The sequence below is a fragment of the Pristis pectinata genome, chromosome 25, assembly GCF_009764475.1.
Source record: "Pristis pectinata isolate sPriPec2 chromosome 25, sPriPec2.1.pri, whole genome shotgun sequence".
NCBI classification, from domain to species: domain Eukaryota; kingdom Metazoa; phylum Chordata; class Chondrichthyes; order Rhinopristiformes; family Pristidae; genus Pristis; species Pristis pectinata.
The window spans coordinates 19,669,170-19,695,526 of NC_067429.1; the positions used below are offsets into that span (position 1 = coordinate 19,669,170).

The following is a 26,357-nucleotide window of genomic DNA, read 5'->3' on the forward strand; positions in this document are numbered from 1 at the left end:
TCTTGACATCCCAAAACCTTTCCCCTATCTACAAACAGGAGGGTGACAGAATACTCTCCACTGGCCTGGTTGCATGTCACCCCAGTCAAAGCAGCCCGTCTGACTGCCAGCTCACTCACTACATTCCATCTTCCAGCAGTTCACACCATCTACTAAATGCACCAAATATTTACTGTCTACTCCAACATCTGCTGCCAGACCTGTTGACTACCATTGACAAGGAGGATGAGAAAAGCAGGAGTAGGGAAATATCACCACCTGCAGTTCCCTTTCAAATTGCAGGCATCCCAACATGGACCCGATGATAATGGAGGACAGTGATACATTTCCAAGTCCAGAACCTCCCTACCCAACACCATTGTGGGGGTACCTTCATCAGAAGAAGATTCTGCAGTGATTCAACACAATGGCTCACCGCCACTATCTCAAGGCGAATAAATGTCCTGATCCCGGAAAGTAATAATGAATAAAAATTACTATTGCCAGTTTTTGAGAACTTGTTTCCTTATTACCTTATACATATGTTACATTTACTTTGCCATTCCTTAACATATCACGTCCATGTCACTGAGTAATATCAATCTCTCCTGCAGTACATGTGGCTGCACTTTTTGATGTCTTTATACCTTGTGTATTTTAGCAAAAATATTCCTCAAAATCATTACTAATTTCTGTAAGCAATAGCAGACTCACTGCAAAATGTTAGTTACAAGTCCCTGACAATTATCTTCTCCATCTACCTCACAGACCAGCTACCCAATTATTTCCTTACGTAGCTTGGTATCAAATAATGTTTGATACATGTCCCTATGCAGTGCGTTGGGGCATGTTGCCACATTAAAAGGTGCTACGTGAATATAAATCCCGATTGTCATTATGCCCAAAAACATTTTGAAACTTGTTTGCTATATAACTTCTGAAATTCCAGTGAGTTCTCTCCACATGCTAACCTATTTCAGTAATAATGATTAACTTGTTAAGAAAATACATTAAATTTCTGAAGCACGATCCAGTACTTCCAAGTCCTAATACTTTGGACAAATTACCATCTTGTATTATTAAATTCATTCAAATATTTCTGCCCTGTTGAAGGTAGATGCACAACTTGAGAAACCCCATAGAACAATCTCTTGAGTCTTTATTTCTCTGGTCACTTCTGTTCACCTTTAGTCAGTTAACAATCTATCCTATCACAGATTTTTTTTTCCCTTTTGATTTCTCCTGCATTTCCCCTCTTTCTGCATCTTAAAGGCTGGTTATCACCAACTTTTCCTCATTCTGATGAAAGGTCATTCATCTTACACTCTGGTCCTCTCCCCATAGGTAATGCCCAACCTGCTGACCATTTCCAGCATTCTTGTTTTTATTTCAGATTACCAGCACAAACAATATTTAATTTTTATTTCAGAGAATGTTTTCCAGGTTATTCCAATAGTTGCTTCTACCGGTGTCTTTGTGAACATAATTGAATTGAATGACTTACCTCTTCCTTTGATCATCCATCTTTAGGCAAAGTGACTAACTGTTAGTGCCAATGAAGTGCCAATTTAGAATGGGGTGATTTTCAGTGGCTGAAACTGGTGTGTAATCCTCCTGTGTACCGTGATAGAATTAATTGCCATAGTAAGCTAAAATCCAAGACAAAAGTATCACGGCAAAATCCCTGTGTTGTGATTCTGTAAAGTAGTTCACACAAGTAGGACTGACAGACTAAAGGGCCTGGAATCCAACACAAAAGACCACTGATTTAAAGTTCTGAAAGCAGTAAGCTTCATCCACTGAGCAGATCTGGAATTTGTTCCATTTTGGCCAAAGAGTATAAACACGTGCTAAATGTGAGGTGTGCTGATAACAAATCTGGTTTTCACATGCAGTGTTAGAGCTGAAGGCTGATTACTATAATTTGAACTTAAATTGGGAGATATCAAAACAGGTTTACCATGCAAGTGTCATTTTAAAGCAACTTCTGTGGAAATATGTAGGGAGAAAAGGTGTGACTTTGGGGCCAGTGGTCAGTGTGTGCGGGAGTCAGCTGCCACTTGTAGTCACCTTCAACAGTCGAAGATGAATTTTTCCACGTAATTTCCATGGGCCGGCTTTCACTGAAGGTGTGGAGTACTCAAGCCGACACCTAACTGCACATTTCAGGATGGTGCAGGGAATGAGCGAGGGGACTCAATGGACGCATGGTTAAGGAGGTCCAGAAGAGGCTGGGATCCTGTATCTGAGCAGTGGAGGCAAGGGTGAGGGAAGGAACCTATTCGTCCTATTCCTCCCGAATTGTCCAACAGCCAATGCTGGTCTGCCTGGCTTTGCTTTCTACTGCTGACCAAAGAGAAATCCTGTTATACTGTGATTCCTGTAAAGTATCCAATAAAGTGGAGCAACACAGCACTCTCACTTTAGAAGAAATTCACACAGAACTTCCAGAATTAGGTTGATGAAACTATTGCCGAAGCTTTGACAAACTGTTCCAGGAAATCTGCTTCACAAAGAGAAAGCTGAGCAATCCATAAAACAGTGCTCAAAATCCTCTTCTTCTGGTTCAGCTGATCAGTGTTAGGAGAGGACATAAATTGAAGCACTAGCCGCTAAAATACCCTGCAGTGTCTTTAATTATGCAAATTAATTGTCAATCAGACACTTAAAATTTATCCAGTGATTCCTAATATACTTTTGTCCCAGAATGGTTCTTGTACTAAATGTTGGCACAAGCATCATTGCTGCTCAAGACCCCATCTCGGGGATCCCTTGGCACCTAAAGCATTTGAGAGAAAATTGCTCCTTCACCTCAATCAATCAAGAAGTGCTTGACATTCCTTGGCCTCAATGGTTTACCTTAACATCCAGGACTGCAATTTCCTGCTGATTGGTTGTTGAAAGAAGGAAGTTGCTCATTTGGCTCTTCAAAGGGTCATCAACCTCAACATCGATGTCGTAACAAGCAGTTTTCTTCTGATCACTCGGATCCACACTGTAGTTAATGCAAGATAAGAATTCTATTACTTCATCTAGTCACTAATACAGTTTCTGCATTATTGTAACCAGTCGCTCCTACAGCACAGCCCACTATGTAAATTCAGTTCACTTCCTGCACTACCTTGTACCAATGGAGATTTCACTGTCAATGAGTGCGCATTATCCAACCCAATTACCAACTGTATATTACACTACATTGATGCAAGTTATGACATCATAGGAATGTCCTGACTGGATTTCCACTAGAATTAGTTGCCACTCTTTTAATAGTATGAGTATGTAGTCACATCAGTGGTTGGATCTCATTGAACAGAGTACTGATCCAATTCATCGGGGAAGCTGCATTATATTCATGAAGAATTGTTTGTATCAAAACCATGCACAATCTGTTGGGTGGGAATGACAACCTGAAAGCTCGCAGTGATTCCAGCACTGATACATTTTCACATTTATCCCACGACCCCACTATATGTGGGCACTCAGTATATTTCTCCATCCAGTGGCAACGTTCAATTACTGACCGTCTAGCAGATCAACCCATCCCTCTGACCTTCTAATAGTTTCTTATGATCCTTGTAGCGTAGACAATTCCTTTCCCCCTCCCTTTTGAGTCATTAGGTTGTTGGTACAAGCCCCCTTCCAGAGAATTGAGCTGAATATTCTGGCTGGTGTACCCAGTGCCACACTGAGCGATTGCTGTACAACTGGAGGAGCTGTCTTTTGAATGGGATATTAAACCCCATCTGCCCTCTCAGTTGAATGTAAAACTCCCACAGCACTCTTACCCGGAGGAGCAGCACAGTTATCCCAGTGTCCTGGCTAATACGTATCAACATTATTGATGCTGATTAGTTGTTACCACATCTCTCTTGGCGAGACATTAGCTGTCAAATTTCCAACAATAATAACAGCGGCTACACTCACACACTCAGTGGCTGTAAGGTGCTTTGGGGTGACTAGGAAGACAGGAAGGGCAATATATAAATGCAGGTCTATTATTCTTGCTGTCTCTCTGTCCATCAGCAACTAGCTCTTACTAAATTGGCAGATACATCTCAGGACTCTTGTTAGTTTTCAAAAAAAACAAAGTTAATAACCGATGAATATTTAAGCCATCACTTCACTGATGAACTAAGTATTCCACAAGACCCTGCCTCTGAAAACCGGAACACCAACAGTTCTTACCTAATCATGTGATTGATAATGATGGGGTCTGGATGCTGTAGGAGACCAGCCAGTTTTATTGGAATTTCAGTAAATTTCATCCGCATGCAGTTAAATATCTAAAAGAGAGATTCACTGTTAACAGAGAAGCTGGTGATACAGAGACACTAACTATGTGAGGATCACATCGGTGATCTCAGTGTTTTTAATCAACTGAGCCACCAAGGCATTGTGATAATACTACGCGAGCTTCACGCAAGCAAGGAACTTCATTGCACCCTTGTGTAGCTGACAACAAACTAATCTGAATCACTGGTGTTATTTCCGAGCTAGAATTCCTCCTGGGACTGAAATGGACTCCTACATAATTCTGTGTTTAACAACTACATTTCAGGAGTCACTTAATTATTTGATATTAACTGTCCAAATCAACCTAATACAGCACGAGACTACAGTACTAAATAACATATTTATTAGTCACATGTACATCAAAACACACAGTCTTTTTGTGCTACTGAGAATGTGCTGGGGGCAGCCCGCAAGTGTCGCCACTCTTCTGGCGCCAACATAGCGTGCCCACAGTTCCTAACCTGTATGTCTTTTTGGAATGTGGGAGGAAACCGGAGCAGCCGGAGGAAACCCATGCAGACGTGGGGAGAATGTACATACTACTTACAGACAGCGGCAAGAATAGAACTTGGGTCGTAAAAGAATTCTATTTGCATAAAACCAATTATATTTGTATTTGTAAAAGAACCTCAAGGAGAGGTACAGAACAGCAAACTATGCAATTCCATTTAGACTAAATTCCTAATTTCAATGATCGTGAGTGTATGATGATGCAGAGACTTTGAGAGCAATCAACCCAAATCAAGTGTGACACCAGAAGGCCCAAAGAATAGACCGTCTAACCTTTGGCCATAGTGCCAGACTTTGGGAAAAGAACCATACAGCACAAAACAGGCCCTTCGGCCCACCATGTTGTGCCGTCCATCAGACCACCCTCACACTACCTAACCCCTTCCTCCCGCATATCCCTCTATCTCACATTCCTCCATATGCCTATCCAACAAGCTCTTGAACCTGTTCAATGTATCTGCCTCCATCACCACCCCAGGCAGTGCATTCCATGCACCAACCACTCTCTGGGTGAAAAACCTCCCTCTGACATCTCCCCTGAACCTCCCACCCATAACCTTAAAGCCATGACCTCTCGTCTTGAGCATTGGTGCCCTGGGAAGGAGGCGCTGACTGTCTATCTATTCCTCTCAATATTTTATATACCTCTATCATGTCTCCTCTCATCCTCCTCCTTTCCAGTGAATAAAGCCCTAGCACCTTAAGCCTCTCCTCATATTCAATACTCTCCAATCCAGGCAGCATCCTGGTAAATCTCCTCTGCACCCTCTCCAACGCCTCCACATCCTTCCTATAATGAGGCGACCAGAACTGAACACAGTACTCTAAGTGTGGCCTAACTAGAGTTTTGTAAAGCTGCATCATCACCTCGCGGCTCTTAAACTCAATCCCGCGACTTACGAAAGCCGACATCCCATTGGCCTTCTTAACTGCTCTTTCCACCTGTGAGGCAACTTTCAATGAACTGTGAATATGAACCCCCAGATCCCTCTGCTCCTCCACACTGCCAAGTACCTTGCCACTCACCCAGTACTCTGCCCTGGAGTTTGTCCTTCCAAAGTGTACTACCTCACACTTCTCTGGATTGAACTCCATCTGCCACTCGTCAGCCCAGCTCTGCATCCTATCAATATCCCTCTGTAAGCTCCGACAGCCCTCCACACTATCCACAACACCGCCTATCTTAGTGTCGTCTGCAAACTTACTAACCCAGCCCTCCACCCCCTCATCTAAGTCATCTATAAATATCATAAAAAGTAGAGGTCCCAGAACCGATCCCTGCGGGACACCACTAGTCACTGCCTTCCAATCCGAGGGCACTCCTTCCACCACAACCCTCTGCTTTCTACACGCAAGCCAATTCCTAATCCACACAGCCAAGCTTCCTTGGATCCCTTGGCCTCTGACCTTCTGAAGAAGCCTACCATCAGGAACCTTATCAAACGCCTTACTAAAATCCATGTAAACCACATCCACCGCACTGCCTTGGAGCTGGAGGAGAGAAAAAAAATCAATTTAAAAAACGAGATGCAGCCTCTCTGAAGAGAATACTGGAGAGATACATCGATAAGTAGTTACCGCTTCACCTTCAAACCAAAAGCATCTCAGAAAATGAACAACCATTCAGCTTTGTGAACTGCACAGAACTGTGTGGGAGCAGAGGACAGAGCCTGATGCTCTGATGGAGGATACATCCGTTAATGATGCAACAAGACTTACAAAAAAAAATCCAACCCTCCAGATACACATCCAAATGGAGCGGGATCAGAGAAAAATCAAATAGGACTTAGTTGCTGTGACTCTGAAGCCCCAGAATATGAGGTGTTAAAACCTCACAGCCTTGTGGAAACATTTGCCCTATTTACATCCCAGTTCTTTACTGAATTAGTTATGCTTCCCTGCTCTTTCCCTACAGCCCTGCAAATACTTCCCCCACACAAACCTAAAATGGAAGCTGGAACATTTTCTTGGGAACACTGGACATTTCTGACTGCAACAGGAGTATAAAACACTCCAGATTGCAGCATCTGCACTGTTGTATCTCCAAAGCAGCAAGATTTCTTTATTCCTTCCCTCTCTTGGGAAGTTGTGCTAGGTCATCTCATCAGCTCTCCCATGGAGATTTGGAATTGATTACATGCATGAATAATCATAGCTACATCTGCATAGGAAATACTGTATAACTCTGATAATCCGGCATCCAATTGTTTGGAAACCCCGAAGGTTGGGCACCTAGCTCATTCATTTGGACACTAAGTCCTCGTTATCCACTGATCAACTACCCATGTATCTGCACACCCGCGAACTTCACTGTGTATTACTGGGAGTGTGGGCCAGGTAAACTTGAGCTGGGGTCACTCTATGGCCAAAGCCAATCTAGTGTGTGAATGGTGTCTGTGGCTAGAACCAGTGTGTGGTTGGGTGTGTGGATGGAGCGCTTGTATGTTTCACATCTCGACAAGCTGACATGTACAAGCTGAAACTTGTGAGACTGGGGTTCAGTTTCCTGTGCTCCCTTTACATTCACAGGAGACATTTGCATTCCCTTTAGACTCAATGGCTTTACTGGAACAATTATCAAACTATTGTGCAACATGTTAAAAACAGAAGTGAAATAAGAGTACGTTGAGGAAATATGAGGAACACCTAATGCAAACCAGCTAGTCCAGCATGATTAAAGTACCAAGTGTGTCTTTACAGGAGTTTTACTGTACATTGTAGAAACAGGAACTCTGACTGTGTCGGAGAGGAGTGTCTTTTACCTGCTTGAAGTAGCGATTGCAGTTGATGTATTCCTTTTCGTGGTTGTCCTGTAGCCGGTTCTTCTTGATGTAGAGCCACAGGGCCTGCATGATATTGGCCCGTGTCTGAGTGTGGACTCCCAACAAACGGGCCAACCTGACATCCAGTTTATACTGTGGAGGCTGAAGTGGGAGACACAGTTACCTCTGGTCATGGGTTGCTGATTAAATTCAGCTTCACACAAACTTCTGCCACCTGAACAGGCCCCTCATCTCAGGTACAGCATAGTGATGTACCCCTGCCATAAGACAAGATGGATGCTCCACACTACAACAGCTGGGCCACGTGAGCTACAAGCTGTAACAATCCAGAGCTCTGTGTTTCGACAGCCCAAAGCTGTGTTTCAACAGCTGGAATGTTGTTCCCATATTAAGTGATATTATCAGGTTTCCTCAATTTCTCTGTATCCTGGTAACACAATGCTTTTTTAATTCCTTATCCTTCTAATTAAAGTGACTAATTTCCTTGCATTTCCCAACCATAAATCAATTCTACTGCAATATCTACTTTCATGCAGATAGGGAGTGAACCCTTTACCTAATGTGAGCAAAAACTAGTTCTTTACATGTTTGAGAATTGTAATATTTTCTTCAATGAATATTGGGTGCAAGGAACTTTCAATTTTATCTTAACCATTAGTGCTTTGATTAATTTGGGTACAGTACCTTACTGACTACATGAGAGCACATGACTACAAAACCCAACAGATTAAGAATCTGATTTCAGATTTAGACGTCTGTAAATTGATACAAGGAACGATGGATTGATATAGAAACCCAACTGGCTCACTTATATCTTGAAGAGAAGTACGTTGGCCTTACTTGGTCTGGCCTCTACTGGACTTCAGACCACAGCAGCATGGTTGCTTCTTAACTGGCCCTTTGAAGTGACCTAACAAGCTACCCAACTGTCACTGCAAACTGCAACAATGTACAGAAGCGGTTCAGGACTCACCACCATCTTCTCAGGGGAGATACTGAGAGGCAACGAGCGGGGCCTTGCAAGCAATGCCCACCTTCTGAGAAGGAATGTTACAAATGATCCCCAAAAGAAACCAGTGACATTATCACAAGTTGCTTCAAGTCACTAGTTCCGATTCATTATTGAACAGTTCCAGTCCTACCTGGTGATCCAACATTAATAGCAGGGTGCATTTCACATTCACGTCTCCTGGTCTCTTCACCTGAAAGCCATCTGTCTCCTGGGTGGTGGGCATTCTGTGCCACTATAATCCACATCAAAGTTGCATGTTACAAGACGCAGATACTAAAGATTTTTTAATAAAATCCTCCCCCCCTCCCCCATTGTCTTCCCCTTCAGATCTTCTGTTACTAGATACACAGGTGTGGTCAAAATGCCATCTTTCTGACTCCTCAACCTCACCAGTTTTCCTATGGCCAGTCTAATTAATGTAATCAGGGGTGGGGAAGGAGCTTACTCAAAATATAACAAACTACTTTTAACTATCCTGCAACATGCACAACAGGCGCTTTTTTTAAAAAATGGTCACATTAACAAATAAAATGTCCCAATAACTTGACAGGAAATAAGAAATAGCACTGAGCCAAGAAAGGAGTGTCACAAAGAACAAACGTTGATCAAAGTGCTGGAATTTGAAGGGAGGGTTGCAAAAAGTTAAGAAACAGAAGTTGATATGTGACTTCTGGATCACATTCCACCTGTTGAGAAGGTCATGGCTGATCTCTTGACTCTGATGAAGGAACCTAGACCAGAAACATTAAATGTTTCAATTTCCACAGACGCTGCCTGACCCACTGAGTGTCTCCAGTATTTCTATTTAGCATCTATAATTGTTTTGATTTTCATTTACTCTTGAGTCTGTTCACTTTTGTGTCTGATTCCCATCTCTTTCTCTCAATTCCCCCGGATTCCAAATGACAGACAGAGGTGTGTAAGAATCCCAAAGGAGAGGATCTAATTAGCCGAAGTCACAGCTGTCAACTATGGGGTTGAAAGGAGGGACTTTCACAGGGTGGGGGGGGGTGGGGGGCTTTGGAGGAGTTCTGGTGGACTTCAGGGCTGAAAGAGGTTACAGTAAAAGTGATGGGCAAGGTCACAGGTGGGTTTATGCACAACTAAAAGATCATTGAACTTGGAGGCACAGGAGGACCAGTCTGCACTGCACAACCTACTGCAGTTGAACAACTGGATGATCTACATTCAATGATGTCACAGCACTGGGACAATGTTATGCATCACGTAACAATTATTTTCGTGTGAAGACAAGGAAGAATCCACCCCTGAAGAGACATCGCAAAAGAAAAATCACCTGTGGAGTCTGTTAATGGTTTCAGAGCTGATGGTATTTGATAGTCTTCTTATTCTTTTTCTATAATTTGTACAGAGGACTTTGCCTACACAGGATATCCAACAGTCCAAAATCCAAAACATCCTGCTAATGAACTGGTGTTAGTCATACAGGAAACTGCAGGGTAGCTATTATAATCTCTGCTACAGTTGGAACATAAAGCAGATCCACATATCTTAACAAAGGGGATGTTTTGCAGAGCCTGGGGCTGCCAGCACTTCTGTGCAATAATAATTGAGAACATTCCATCTTCTGATGAAACAAAAAGCAGGGTGGCGGCAGCACCTTGCAGCAGTTCCCGAGTCCCACAACAGGAACAGATGGGGGGGTGGGGGGGGGGGCACCATTTTAAGGCAGCAGAAGCTTTCGAACACATTCACAGCCTGTGCACAGCAGTCAGATTAACATCACCAGAGCAAAACAATACGGGTGCAGGTCACCAAATAGGACTTTCTGAAATATGTCACATTAAGACATGCAGCAGATGGCTGAACAATAGCCGGGCAGTTGCTGCTGAATTAAAAATAACTCCTAGTGTACAAAAGGTTTATCTGAATGTGTGGTGATATCACATTTCCTATTTTGATGTTGATTGCTGTGATGAATGCCTCTGCTTATTATTTGCTCAGGGGGCAAGTTTAAGTTTGAAGTTACCTGGTCATGAACTAAATACAGTTTGCCACTTTTTGACAGTAAACATTTTCCAGTTGATAAGATTGGAACTTATTGTGTGACTGAAGAGGTCACCACAATGGCCCCATCTCGTTATTTAACCTGTTCATCAGAGTACATCGTCTTACCTCCACCAAGTGATTGTCTGGACCGTAAAGGTCTTTGTCCAATTCGATAACCAAACTCTTGAAAAAGGACGAGAACTTCCTCTTCACTTTCCCAGGCTAGAAAAAGGTCATTGCTGAATCAGTGAAATGCACTTCCCCTTATAAATGGGCACACTGCTCAGGAGGTGATGTAACCTGCTACTAAAAGCTTCAACTGACCCCACTTGATAAACCGGCACTAATGGGATTTAAGTGCTTTGGTTGTTCATTTTCTTTATTATGCTTTACTTGTTAGTGCACCATGCTTGGCACTGCACCAGAAATCCAGGATGTAAGTAACAGCTAGAATGTGCCTTTATCGCTTTGCAGTATTGATGTACTACATTTCCATGTAGAGGCTAGTGTTGTACCTCTATTCTGTGTGATGTTATACATATCAATCCAGGACCCTTACTCCAAATAAGTCTTTCACTTCCATGCAATGTTATAGAATTTGAAAAATACAGAATATGTAGATTATAAATTTATTAAAGTAAACTCAAATGGATGTTAAAATAAGATTACATGGAAATTTGATTGCGCAACACAGTCTCTGTTGCCGTATCACTCAAATACAAATTAATGTTTTCCACAGTAACAACCACTTCTGGGTCATTTTGCATCATTCTGCAAATTTGACCAGACAATTCTTGGCATCAGTTGCATGTGCGTCAGGGACCCACTGGATGATGTCATTCCCTGGGTTGAGCTTTTGGAGAACTTGGATCAAATTGTCTCGAGGACACCTGTTGTTGGACACTCCTGGCACAACATGGCCAGAGCAGAGCAGTGCCAGATAAGGATACCTGCCAGGTAAGTAGATTCCTTCATTCGCAGCCAACTGTGCCCCCAACCCTACCCAATTCCCCAAGTATCCTGCCATTCCCCTCTCTCCATTGAAAAAAAATATCCTGATCCTCCATCTGCTAATCTATTTGGCTAAACGTGGTCCTAATTCCCTCCTTCAAAACAAAGCAGCTACGCCAGTCTTAATCCCCAGTTTGGTCTTCATACAGAAAAAACTATGGTGTTCCCAGATGTCTAACAATTCCATCTCTCCCTGACCTGCCCCATTTCCAGCAATGATAGTGCAGACCCCAGCCATCAACCCAAGCTAGAATTTCTACGCACATCTTCTTTATATTGTAAGTAAACTGCATATTTGGTTGTATGATTTTTGAGGATTTGCTAACGGTCAGATATTTTAAGGTCAAAACTGAGAAATGTAGCCGTGAGAGAAAGTCAGATAAACATAGAACAGCACAGGAACAGGCCCTTCGGCCCACAGGTGGCGCCGGACTAATCAAGCTAATGACACCTAATCTCTTCTGCCTGCACATGGTCCATATCCCTCTTCTCATATGCCTATCTAAGCTACAGTCGTTTTCTGCAGAAGGCTGCAGAGAGTCTTAATTGACGTTTATAAAATTATGAGGGGCTTAGTTTGCAGAAAAAGGACCAATTTTCCTCAGCTGTAGAATCAAAAGCAAGGGGACAAAGATTTAAAGTAACTGGTTGAAGGATTAGAGGAATAACCTTTTCACCAAGAGGGTGGAAGGGGTGTGGAACTCACAACCTGTGAAGGTGAGAGAGGCAGAAACCCTCATCACATTTAAGTAGTACTTGGATGTGTATTCGAGAGCTGTGACCTGCTGGGCTCTGGACCCAATGCAGGAAGGTGGAAGTAGGCTGGGTAACTCTTGCTTTGATCATCAAAGACAACGATGGGCAAAACAACCTCTGTTCATAAATTCTGTACGATCCATCATTCTCCCAGCAGATCTGAAGTCTTCCCTCTGCCAGACTGTCAATACCCTCTCTGTGACACATTAACTTGTAGCACTTGGGCCACATATTACATAGGCTTATGTTTTAATTTATATTAAAATATAATTAATATTATGCTACAGGATAAATATTATAAATTTATAAATATTAATTAAACTTGAATGCCTACATATAAAAAGAGTACTACAGTGCAACTCTCTTGACTAACTCGCTTCTCAAGTAATCATTCAAAAAAAAAAGGTACTGCCTCCAGGTATTTATTGAAAGCAAGTTTATTTTGTCACTACATTGTGTTTGCCTTTGCCAACGATAAAACAAAAAGTGAATAAAATGTATGCAAATGCAACTTACATCATCAAGCAGTTTTCCTTCAACCCGAAGCTCCCATGATGCAACTGTCTCTCCCTCTTCACCCTCAGGCTTGGCCGGGGTGAAAGTGTTCGAGATGTAGATCCTTAGTTTGCGCTTTTGCTGAAACGAAGAATATACCAAGTGGTTCACAAGCTTTCCAAACAGGGACACCTGTGAATCATTGTCCAGACGTCTGTTCATCCCAGTGTGCAGCCTTTGAGGGATTCAAATATTTTCTGTGAATCTCCTCCATTTGCAGGCTACTACTTAACCCTGTTAGCCAGAGAGCAATTGTACTAAACAGCTGAAAGATCCTCTAGAACTGTCAGGTGATCCGAGCTACTAAAGTCAGGTGACGATGACATGCCCGTTCAAAACAGTACAAACATTCTGTTCCTTTAACAAAATTGGCGACAGTATAAGATCAGATCCTATGAGAAATTATACCTTTATTTTTGATTAACAAACTCAGAACAGAATCAGATCCTTTGCCATTTGCAATCTGAATATTAATTTGTATGGAATATTTAATTATGTCCCTGACAATGTTAGGCATGATTGATCATTAATTGCAAGACAACAGGATGCTTTTGGCCAAATACATCTCCTAGGTAATACCCAAGCCACATTGTAATTATTTGATGATTCTTTATCCTCCATTTGAGGAGCAACACTGTACTTAATCCATTCAGCAGGTCTGCAGATGTAACCACTTAAACCATGGAGAAAAGCAAGACGCAGCCATCAAACCTGACCTCCACAGTGACCAAAGCCTAAATCCCAATAGAGGGGAGTCTGGTCTCAAACTCATAACATCCTCACTTTCAGCTCTAACCAGGGATACTTAGTTGCCACAATGGGAGGATGTATTTACTGGAAACATTTCCACCCTGCATAAACATAGAACATTACAGCACAGTATAGGCCCTGTTGTGCCAACATTTTTTCCTACTCTAAGATCTGTCTAACTCCTCCCACATAGCCCTCCATTTTTCTATCATTCATGTGCCTATTTACGAGTCTCTTAAATGTCCCTAATGTATCTGCCTCCACCACCTCGGCCGGCAATGCACTCCACGCACCCACCACTCTCTGTATAAAAAAAAACTTACCTCCGACATCCCCCTTGTAGCTCCCTCCAATTACCTTAAAATTATGCCCCCTCATGTTAGCAATTGTCACCCTGGGAAAAAGTCTCTGACTGTCCATTCGATCAATGCCTCTTATCTTGTACACCTCTATCAAGTCACCTCTCATCCTCCTTTGCTCCAAAGAGAAAAGCCCCAGCTCACTCATCTTATCTTCATAGCTCCAATCCAGGCAGCATCCTGGTAAATCTCCTCTGCACCTTCTCTAAAGCTTCCATATTCTTCATATAATGAGGCAACCAGAACTGAACACAATGCTCCAAGTGTGGTCCCACCAGAGTTCTACAGAGCTGCAACATTACCTCGTGGCTCTTGAACTCAATACCCCGACTAATGAAGGCCAATACACTATACCCCTTCTTAACAACCCCATCAATCTGCGTGGCAGTCTTGAGGGACCCCAAGATCCCTCTGTTCTTCCTCACTGCTAAGAGTCCTGGCATTAACCTTGCATTCTGCCTTCAAAAGTGTATCACTTCACACTTTTCCAAGTTGAACTCCACCTGCCACTTCTCAGCCCAGCTCTGCAGCCTAGCAATGTCCTGTTGTAAACTACACCAACCTTCTGCACTATCCACAACACCACCAACTTCCATGTCATCTGAAAACTTACTAACCCATCCTTCCACATCCTCATCCATTTATAAAAATCACAAAGAGCAGGGGTCCCAGAACAGATCCCTGCGGAACACCACTGGTCACTGACCTCCAAGCAGAATACGCTCCATCTACCACCATCCTCCGTCTTCTATGGGCGAGCCAATTCTGAATCCACACAGCCAAGTTTCCCTGGATCCCATGCCTCCTGACTTTCTGAACGAGCCTTCCATGAGGAACCTTATCAAACACTTTACTAAAATCCATGTACAACACCACATCCACTGCTCTACCTTTAGCAATGTGCTTTGTCACATCCTCAAAGAATTCAATCAGGCTCGTGAGGCACAACCTGCCCCTCATAAAGCCATGCTGACTGTCCCTAATCAGCCTATGCTTCTGCAAATGCCCATAAATCCTGTCTCTAAGAATCTTCTCCAGTAATTTGCCCACCACTGAAGTAAGACTCACTGGCTTGTAATTCGCAGGGTTATCCCTACTCCCTTCCTTGAACAAAAGAACAACATTTTTCACCCTCCAATCATCTGGCACTAATCTTGTGGCCAGTAAGTGTGCAAAGATCATCACCAAAGCCGCAGCGATCTCTTCCCTCGCTTCCCATAATTACCTTGGATATATCCCATCTGGCCCAGGTGATTCATCTATCCTAATGTTTTTCAAAAGTTCCAGCTCATCCTCTTTCCTCACGTCGACATGCCCCAGCGTATCAGCCTGTTGTATGCCATCCTCACAAATGTCAAGGTCTCTCTCACTGGTGAATACTGAAGCAACGTATTCATTAGGACCTCCTCTAACCTCTTCTGACTCCAGGCACATGTTTCCTCTTTTATCCCCGATCGGTCCTAACCCTCACTCTAGTCATCCTCCTATTCTTCACATATGTGCAGAACACCTTGGGGTTTTCCTTAATCCTACTCGCCAAGGTCTTCTCATGCCCAAAGAATAGTTCATCAAAACCATCTGAGCCATTGGTCCATGGTCAAGCAATGTAATTAATTCTCCTACCATCTTGAAAGGAAGCTATATTCTCCTACCATCTTGAAAGCAAATAAAGAAGACACTGTACAGAAAGCAACTCCAGACTATTTGTACAGCAGCTAATTAAATGGCCAATTTTCCTAAGTCAAAGAAAATTCTTTGAAAAGTTCCATTTGTAAAGAATATTTTGTAAAATGATAGTTTTACTCCCTGCTAAGTTAAACAACTAACAGAAAGATTGCGAGCTTTGATCTGCAGCCTATTTCGCTGAAAACTGTTGAATGACTGAGGGACATTGTTGAAGGAAAAAATGGGTAGTTAAAAAGTGAGAATGACATTTTGCAGACTACTAATAACCAAGAAAATATCTTCATGCAACTCCCCCCCCCCCCCCCCCCCCACAACCCACCAGTCCCCGGTATACATTAATTATGCTTTCTAAGAGCTGTACCATTAAGGGTTTTTTCATGGATTCTTGAATCTCCAGGCGTTTCCTCATGATAGTTTGATCCAGTTTGCGCTCAAAAGCCAAGAGATCCATATAAGCTTGGGATTCAGGAACAAGCTCTCTGATCTGAAAATTAAAAAAGTAACAAAACATCAAGTCAGCTCTGGACTTCATAAGGGGTAGCTCTATTTTAGTAACCTATTTTTTGTTGTGATATCCATGAAGCATTTGATTTACTACGGCCACACAATACTACACTGTCACTCCTGATTTCAGCAAGATGTAAAAGTGAATGCACGAAAACTTTCCACGATATTCACTTGATATTTTAAGAACATTTCTTTATGATTTTACTGCATTCCTTCCCACCGTCACACTGAGGAAAACTGCTGATCTAGGGATCATATTCATAATTCTTTCAAATGCCCATAGCATTTTTGGACTTCTGAATAAGGACACACACGTAAAAATAAAACAAAACACTTAGATCACATCAGCATGCTCCATATTGAAAAGACATTAAAGTCACCGTACAGTGCAAATTCACCACAGATTGGGGATGAAAATCTAATCTTTAGGACAGATGAGATACTGGAGACTATTTCCACTCAAACGCACAAGATGAAGAGTAGATTTATTAGAGGCTATTAAAATTTATAAAGGCCCTTGATAGGGTAAATACAGAAAGACCATTTCCTTTGGTTGATGAATCAGAGATGAAAATATATTATAGAAAAAGAGGCCAAGCTCATTTTTTTCTTTAAAAGAAAGGACACTATTTATAAAAAGCAACTGGCCATATAAATTGCTTCCTCAGGTAGTTAGTTCTGCAATCACTATGGGACTGTTTTAAATATTTGCCAATTTTAGTGGGAAGAAAACAGGCGTAACTATAAAGCACTTTACATTTAGGTTTAATTTCTCAAAATTAAAAAAAAAGTAGAAAATATATCTCAGGTAAATGACATCTGGCACACTAACCACTGTGGTACAAGCACTGTGGCCATTATGATGCTGAACGACCCAGATGGATTACTGGCAAGCAGTCAGCACTGAAATAATTGGACACCTGGAATCTGCTCTTGCAGTGAGATCAGTTAGTCTGTTTGTAAGCTGCTGACTGGGGTACACAGAACATTCTTCTGGTTAAACATTTTGCATCCCAGGCAATAATGAAATAAATCTCAAAAATTAAACAACAAAAATCAAACACTTGCCCTTTGTGGTAGAATTTTGTCAGCCATCTTTCGTCTCTTCACACTGCAGGTAATAAAGGACGCTGTTAGATGTCAACACTAATTGAAGATTAACTGCATGTTCTTTAAACATAAACTGAATACGTCTACACGTTCTGGTTATAAGTGATGCTGGGCCCTTTTAAAATCTATTAATGTAAACTTATGTGTGTGCATAAATAATGAAGTTACATTAGAGACCTCCTTGCTTACTTTTATAATCAGTTGTAAAACTCAATTTACTCTGAACTCTCAAGCAACTCCTCTGCTCTGCCCATGGAAACTATGTGTTGTTTAAAAAGGGGGTGGAGCTATGGCTGAAGCATACTCTAGCCATTTCCTATTCTTGAAAGAACAGGTATTCAGAAATGGAAAATCCAAACCTACGTGTTAATGGGATGTTTGACCTGGTGGACATCATGGTTTGGTTCAATCCTGTTTTCTTTTATGCTTTGTGTCAAGAGTCAATGGATAGCAATCAGGAACCTTACCAGATATGTGTCCCATCCATGCTGGTACAGTACAGGAGGACAGTCAGCCCACCGACCTAGCGGTGCTCTCTGAGCACTTTATCCAATAGTCTCTTCATTTGCCTCCACCACCGCCCCGCCCCCCCAAAGTTTTAAATTTCCCTTTAAAATTAATCCTCCAGCTGAGTTCAGCACTTGCCCAAGCACCAACCATAGGCTTCTAAAGCCTTTCCCTTCTATCCAGAGAGCAATTTGCCTTTCTCCTCTCAAGCCAGGTGGATATAGCCCCCTTAACTTGAAGCAACTCCAGCAGATATCAAAAGCAATCGATTTAGTTTTCTAAGTAATCAATAATTTTATATCCAACACACCAAGTATCTTAAACTTTTGACCAACTTGCCTTCCACTGACTTGGAGCTCTGTTCAACTACCATAAAAAACATTGTACAAGTTGGTGTACAAGTCGCACTCTGTTGGGGACTTCAATTTAGAAAAACACCTCTCTTGGGTTTAAAACACATTTAGCTTTTTTCCTGCAAGTTCTGGGTCAATAATTAAAAAAAACACATTATTTCAAGCTTTGAAACACTATTCCAACACTAATGTTTAACAATTTTGTTTCAGTAGTTTGAACATGCCTGAGATATTGGTGTTAAATTCTACCAAGTCTATTTTTATTAGATGTATTAGTCGCACCTGTGTTATGTAGTTCCTCATCCTCTACTCTTAGTTCCTAAAAAATATACTGAAGATTGACTTATACACCAGTTTAATGGTAACTCCAATTTCTAGGCGAGTCATGGAAAGCTGTGCTGAAAATTGACCAGCAAGGCAAAGTGCTGCGAATAATTTCAAACCCGCAGGGTCAGGGTATAGTATACTCATCCTAGTGGGTTCAATCTCGTAGCAAAATGAACCGAGGCATAATGGGATTGCTCTGTGAGTTGAGGGGTTGAAATGGTCTTCCTTTCAGCTGTTTGAAAATACAAAACCATACAAAAATGAAATGAACTTTGCAGTTCACCATATTATATAAAAATATTATGCTGGCAATTTATTCCAATGGTGATAGGCTATCAGGGGTCATACTAACAAAACTGGAAGATTAACATTTACTCCTTAGGCCACCACTTTTGTTGAAAAATGCCATCATAACTTAATCTCCCTGCAGATACCTTATCCAAATATGAAGGGTTGGCTCACCAAGAGCAAAGCTACAAGGTGCATCAATGCCAGGTCTACTGCTCGATGAAAACAGAGCTCACAGAATGGCTGAATCCCAAGATGGGGGGAGTGGGAAGGGAACATGGTTCCAACACAGTTGTGTTAGGACAAGTCTTAGAGGTGATCAGGGTACCAGACCTACGCATAGCTGTCTAACAACTAGCAAAAAAAAGTGTAAATATGAAGGATTTGCTAATTATTGTTCTGGAAAGATCTTTTTCTTCTTTCTTCCTGTGGCCACAAATTAAAGAATAAAGGAAGTATCATCACTGTTGATGGTCCACAGTCCACTCAGCATCAGCACAGCTCCTTACTAGGGCAAGGGACGGGGCAATGAGATCATGGTCATATCTGTGCAGTAAGCAGAGAAAAAAACTTGGCAAATTTGGCAACACACACACACACACACACACACTCTCAAAGGAAATTAGAGTAACTGCTCCTTTACTTCTAGATTTGGTGGGGCACTTATTCTATGCTTTGGTTTTATCTGTCTTGACAATCTTTTTTGTTAATTTTGTCCCTTCATTCTGCAGGCATTGACCCCTCCCATGGGCAGAGTTTCAAGGATCCTGGTTGCTCTCCCAGTTGACTGTGCACTCGTATATATATATATCTGACATGAATATAAGCTTTGACATTATGTATCAGCAGGCTACACAGCTCCAGAGGGCTTCATGCCACACATGTATATCCTGCAAGGACTGCTGGACGCCAGTCAGGAATGCACACTTTGCCAATTTTCTCTTCCCTCACCTAGAGATGCTGAGGCCATTATAGCAGCCAATTCTGAGATCAGAGAGCTTAGCAGAGACGTGGCAATGAAGTTCAAACCTTTCTGGTATGTAAGACTCTTCCAGGCAGTGGATAAACTCAAAGGCCATTGGGAAACTTGGCTGTCTTCTCTGCAAGGACTGAATAAAGGTTTAGTGTTCAGTATGTAGGGACCGTGCCCCTGTGCCAACATCTTACCCTCTCCCTCGGTTCTGCATCAGCTGTGGAGGCTGCTGTGAGAGCATACGTTTACGAAACGGGTCATCATTGGCTGCGGAATCCCTGGTCGTACGGCCGAGTTTCCATGAAAGATGGGCCAGAGGGCATGCCCATCTGCATTCCTGGCATTCCCATGCGAGATCCTGGTGGGCATCCTGGGCGCTGTGGGTGTATGGGGAAAGCAAGGGGGAAACTATACATATGCTGTCAAAAATAACAATACACATTCCAGTAGATGACTTCTATACCGATGTGCTGAGTAAAAGTGAAAAGCAAAGGGTCTTTCTGTCCACAATCTTCCTATCCGACAATTAATCAACCAGTGGTTTAACAAACCACTGTCAGAACCATTATTAACAAGCCCTGGAAATTTGGAGTGCAGAACCAGATCCACGTGGATAGGTTTAGGTTAAGTCTTCAATAAGGATCAACAATGTTCCTTTGAAATCTTTTCCTGTTCTAATTCAAAGCCACCCAACTAACACAGTTTCACATGACTTAAATCATGAACTGTGCTTAATGTAGATCTCTTGTGGCTTGAAAGAAAGAAGCCTGGAAAAATCCACATGCTTACATCTGCACTGGACAGATCTAGATCTCACACAGATCCTCTTAATTTGAATCTCACCAAGTCCATGTACTTCTCCAATGCAGTATCCAACCACAGTCTCCAGTTCAGATCCCCTAGCCAAGGTTTTCTGAGTCACTAGCTGGGCCTCACACACAGCAAGGCAGACAGTAAAATCCTGTTTTCACTATCCACCATTCCTCTACGATGATGTTTGCACAAAATGGTGGGAGGAGGCCATTAAGCCCCTCGAGTTCAAGGCAGCTCTTAGAGCAATCCCATCTTCCCACTCACTTCCCTACAACTATCAGTTTCCTCCTGTTTCTCCTACCACCCACACACACTACACTAGCAGCCAATTAACCTAGCAACCAAAAGGTCTCTGTATGTAGAAGGAACCCAGAGAGTACCCGGGGAAAACTTATGTGGTCACAGGCAGAATATGCAAAAAGACACTGCACAGAGACAGCACCAACAGTCAGAGTCGAACCCAGATCGCAGGAGCTGGAGAGAGCTGCACTACCTGCTGCACCACTGTGCTGCCCAACAAGTCATCAATAATGTATGAAGCACTGCCGATGGCATTTCTCCCATCATCTCCCCTCAACTCTAACAATTCAGACTGGGTATCTCACCAATGCTGCTTTTATTGGGCTCTTGTATCTACAATTTAAACTCATATGATCAGATTCATAGTTCTCATTTCACAGTTGCTCTGTGACACCATAATTTTGCTGTAATATATTCAATATGTTCCTATCAAAGAAATTTCTGAAAGAAGTCCCATATATCCCTCTACAGTAATTCAAATTTCACATCTGACTCATGACTTTTGAGCTCCTGACTTTGCACAAATAAAGAAGGCATGCAGAAAGTCAGGAAATTAAGGACCACTTAGCCTTGTTTCAGTAGGTAAAGCAGCTAAGTCAGTAATAGGAGACGGAATGGCAAAGCTCTTTGAGAAACACACGTTGTGGGAATAGTCTGTGAGAATTTCAGAAGGCAGGCCAAGTTGACAAACTTTGAAGTATTCATTCAAAAAGACGAATTAAGCAGAGTGTATGATTTTCAAAAGACTCAAATGAGACTAATGCCACAAAACAGCATGTGGCATTTTAGAAAACTAAAGCACAAATACAGAGAACCCTGTGCCCTATATTCAGTTCTATAAACCCCGACTCTATAATCCACCTTTATTCTAAGCCCCCTACCCCTTTAATTCTTCTCTCCTGTAGCCCCCTGTCCCTGTAATTCATCTCTCCTGTTGCGTCCTCTCCCTATAATTCACTTTTCCTATAATTCCACTGTCCTTCTAATTCAGATCTCCTGTAAACCCTCTGTTGCTAGAGCCTTATATTCCCCATATTCCTATAATTCAGCTCTCTAATAATCACGCTGTTCCACTAATGAACCTCCCCTGTAGGTTCCTGTTGTCTTACACTCCACATTCTCCTATATGTTCCCTAATTTACCTAGTAGCTGTTGCGGATCTATTGTTTAGGGTAGCGATGAAGCTCCTCCACTCCAGTTTGTTTCTGGCGAGCCTTTCGATGGTTCCCCAGATGCACTCTGGGATTCAGCTCCCTCCACATTGTTCCTGTGCTGCCTCATCTTTGCTCGTTTTCAGTGGTCCATCTTATTGTTACTCCTGTAATGGAATCGACTCGCATTCAAAGCACATGGCCAATTTAGGAGATTTTGCACAGAAGATGTTGCTGGTATTTTTTCAGTGGATTGAGGTACTGAGTCTGTTGTAGATAATTTTACTAGAAGTAAATAGGAGGGCAGGAATCACTACTGCCTGGTAAACAATGAGTTTTGTTCCAGGTCTGAGATCTTGATCTACAAACATTCTTTCCCTCAAAATGACCAAAGGCTGCATTAATACATAATATTAGCAGGAAGCTCCAACAAATAGAGAGGCAAAGTGCACCTTGGCGCATATTGTGAAGAGTTGAGAGGTTTTGTTACATGAGAAAAACAGAAAATGCTGGAAATACTCAGCAGGTCAGGCTGCATTTGTGGGAAGAGAAATAGAGTTAATGTTTCAGATCTGTTTCTCTCCCACTGATACAGCCTAACCTGCTCAGTATTTCCAGCACTTTTATTTTAGATTTCCAGCATCACATTTATCTTTTGCATTTCACTGAGGTTTTGTTTCAGTTGCATGGAGTACTGGTGAGGCCACACATGGAATACTTTACACAGTTTTGTCCCCTTACCCAAAAAAGACACAGCAGCATTGAAGGCAGCCTGGTAAGTCTCCTATGGACTAGTTCTGGATGAGAAGGCTGTCCTACCAAGAGAGACTAAATAGTTTTGGGCTTGTACTCTTTGGAGTTTAGAAGAATAAGGGGTAAACTTATTCAAACATACAAAATCCTAAGGGGGCTTGACAGGGTAGACATGGAAATGCTTTCACCAGTGTGAGAGTTACGAACAAAGGGACATAATTTCAAGGTAAGGGCCAATCATTTAAAACTGAGGTACGTAGACATTTCCAGAGAATACTGAATCTCTGGAATTCTCTGCCCCAGAGGTTGGTGAAGGCCAGATCATAAGAAATATTTAAGGTGGAGATGGATGTATTTGAACGATCAAGGAACTGAGGGTTATAGGAGACATGATCCTCCCTCTATACTGTTGATGGGAAGGTAATTTTAACAGTTATGATATTCAGTTTGTTGCCATTAACTTCAATCACATTTGCTGGTTGGATGTATTGATTAAGGTTGCTTTGTCTTGTATATGGTGTTTGTCATGTGATAGTATCATGGGCTCCTCTGTAAATTTAAAGTCTTTCAGGGATGAGAAGGGTGCTTCCAGACACGTCTTCGGTTGTGCACTGCACAACCCAATCAACAGCAAACATTGAAGAGAGCTGCAGACAAGGAACAACCCTGACACACTACTTCTCTGAGTTTAAATTTGAGCTCACTGTGATCAACAACTACATGTAAAGGTGCAGCAGAAACTTCTGATGTTGTTGTTTACTAAGGCAGTAATTTCACATTCCTGCAGAATGTGCCACAGGCTAGCCCAATGAATACTGTCAAAAACCCTCTCAAACTCTATAGAGTTTCCATTATCATTCTTAGCACATTGTTCCATGTTTGGGAAGGTAAATATCTGGTCTGTGCATCCAGACTCTTTCCTGAGAATGTTGTCAATGTGCTTCCAATGTACACTGAACCATGATTTTACACAATACCTTGCTTAGCACAGATGAAATTCTAATATCGCAACAGTTACTATCTTTACTGGCCACTTCAGCTGTTATTTTCCCCCTTTTCCAGACTGATGTGAACAGAGGTGCCAGGACAAATGCAGCAAACTCACGAGCAAGCTTGAACAATTCTGCTTTCAAGATGTCCTTGACAGGAGTTTTCCCATTTTTGTTTATGGATTGGGTGATCTTTTCCTTTGTTGGGAATTCTGCATTGATATCAAGATGATTTTCTGCCTCCCAGATGTTTACTTCCTCTTAACATGGCTCCCTGTTCAAGGATTCTTTGAAGTGAGCTATCTAGCTTTGACTGTTGTCACCAGGTGTGCTTATTTGTTTCTGACGAGCATATTTGTGGACATCTGTCCACAAATGCCCGCAGTGCGATAATTCAGCTCCCCGATAAAAAAAAACTCAAATCCTGCTCCCCAATAACCCCGTGCCCTCCAATTCTGCTCTAACTTGCCCCAATCCCATGATTCACCTCTTCTCCAGAACCAGTCCTTGTAATTCTGGCCCCTGAAACCCCTGCTCTATTTCTTCTCTCACCCGCTAACCCTACAATTCTTCTCCAAATCCTGTCCCCATAATTCAACACCACCCCCCTCTCACCTTACTCTCAATATACTCGACCCTCTAATCCTGCCCCCATATTCCACCAGTGACACTGCCCCCTACAACCCTCTGACTCTGCTCCCTATATCCCCAACTGTCTAATCCTGTCCCCATATCCCACCAAACTCTGCCCCCTATAACCCCCATCCACTCACCTACCCCACACACCCACCCTCTAACCCTACCCCCACATCACCCCAGCCTCTGACCCTGCCCCCTATATCCTCCTACCACTAATTCTGCCCCCATATCCCACCTACTGCCCCCTGTAACCCCAAATGCTGACCCTGCCCCATAACCCCTTAACCTCTAATCCTGCCCCAATATCCCACCACTGACCTTGCCCCCGTTAACCCCCTCCCCTCCAAGCCTGCCTCCCCACAGACCACCCTCTCCCCTCCAAGCCTGCCTCCCCACAGACCACCCCCTCCCCTCTAACCCTGCCTCCCCACAGACCACCCCCTCCCCTCTAACCCTGCCTCCCTGTAACCCTCTCCCCTCCTATATTTCAGCTCCACTCTGAACACTCCCACCCTGTGATGTGAAGCATGTGATGGCGCTCATGTGCTTCCCCCTCGGTTACAGTAAGGCACAGCACGTGGACAGCCGTGGATTTCGGCTCCGATGACCGCACCGGGCGGTGTGTGCGGGGGGCTCTGGACGTCCCGGCTCCGCGGCGGCGGGTCAGCGGCTCCGCACCGGCCGCGGCTCAGTCTGCGCACCGGCCGCACAGATGCGGCGCTCAAACGCGGAAGTAAAGAGAAAGGCGGAAAAGAAACGCACTGTAACCCGGACCCGGGGGGGCGGCTTCTTAGGCCGAGTTCTGGTTAATTGTAACGATAAACATCGGGATACCTACCCCGGGCTCGACTCACAACCGTCCCCGTCCCAATCCCCATCCTGCCCGGGGACCGAGGGCGAGACTGCAAACACTTCCCAAAATAAAACAACTTTAGAAGCCGTTCCACTTTCCTTACACGTGCCCAAAGCAAATAGAATCCCCCCTCCCAAATAAAAAATAAAGCTGTTAAATGCAAGTTCAAACCTGATGCAAATGATATTGCACTGATTGCAAGCAGGTTATAGCATTAAAACAGCCGTCAATCGGATACAAATTAAATATTTAGACCATCGTCAGTTATAACACCAGTGTTGTTGGGGTATGGGGGGGGGGTCAGCTTCAGATCGATCAATGCAAAAAGAAATTAAAGGAACAGAGAAGTTGGAAAGTTACAGAAGTTGGGGTGGGAGGGTGGGGGATACTCACGGGATAAGCGCCGCCGGGACCCACCGTGCGGAAGGCTGGAGATGGCTGCTGAAGATTAAGCGGCATCCTGCCGCCTTGTCCCGCCACGGGATTCATTGGGTTCACCCCGAGGGCTGGATTCATGGGGCTTCCTGGGTTCATGGGGTATCCTCCGCCTACTCTTGTCGCCATTTTTTTCAAAGTAACATGTACATAAAACAAAAGACTTAATCTCACTCAGATCTGCGAACTGCCTGTGGTTCAGCTGTCATTTCACTCCTCCGACCGATGTCCACAAGCCTCCCGGGCTCAGAATTTGTTTTGCTCCACAAGTATCCCGCTGGCTACACTACCCTTTGGAGAAAGGGAAACAAAATCAGCATTTAGCAACAGGCACAAAGGTGGCAATGTTTGGTGTCATCATTACCCATGAATCTGCTGGAGAGCAATAAGCCCCCGTTGTGCTGGCACTGACACATTTTCTCAACCCAACAACGTCTAAAGATAAAGATCAGAGAGTGTTTTTGCCAAGACTCTTGTTTGCGAAGCGCTCCGCCTCCCCGCCCACTCTTGTGGCTTTGGCAGATGGGTGGGGATTGCACAAACAGGTTAACAGGCAACTCTCAGCCTGCGCGCCCTCTGCCTCCAGTGAGCAGGAGCTCTCAGCCGGCAGATGTCAACGCCGTGCTGATCCGTCCGCACAAACTCCCCATGTTGC

At 43.1% G+C, this 26,357-nt stretch overlaps 1 protein-coding gene across 1 annotated transcript in view; it reads right to left on the reverse strand.

Moving 5' to 3' along the window:
• LOC127582834 (SWI/SNF-related matrix-associated actin-dependent regulator of chromatin subfamily D member 2-like) overlaps positions 1-26,349 on the reverse strand; it is a 42,289-nt gene extending 15,940 nt beyond the window's left edge. Inside the window, 12 exon segments of the mRNA XM_052038400.1 lie at positions 2,839-2,974; positions 4,165-4,262; positions 7,545-7,706; positions 8,708-8,809; positions 10,714-10,809; positions 12,871-12,990; positions 16,066-16,188; positions 17,280-17,322; positions 19,964-20,030; positions 20,033-20,056; positions 20,059-20,146; positions 25,661-26,349. Coding sequence (XP_051894360.1) covers positions 2,839-2,974; positions 4,165-4,262; positions 7,545-7,706; positions 8,708-8,809; positions 10,714-10,809; positions 12,871-12,990; positions 16,066-16,188; positions 17,280-17,322; positions 19,964-20,030; positions 20,033-20,056; positions 20,059-20,146; positions 25,661-25,831 — 1,230 coding nt within the window. The 5' untranslated portion in view covers positions 25,832-26,349.
• Positions 26,350-26,357: the final 8 nt, after the last annotated feature.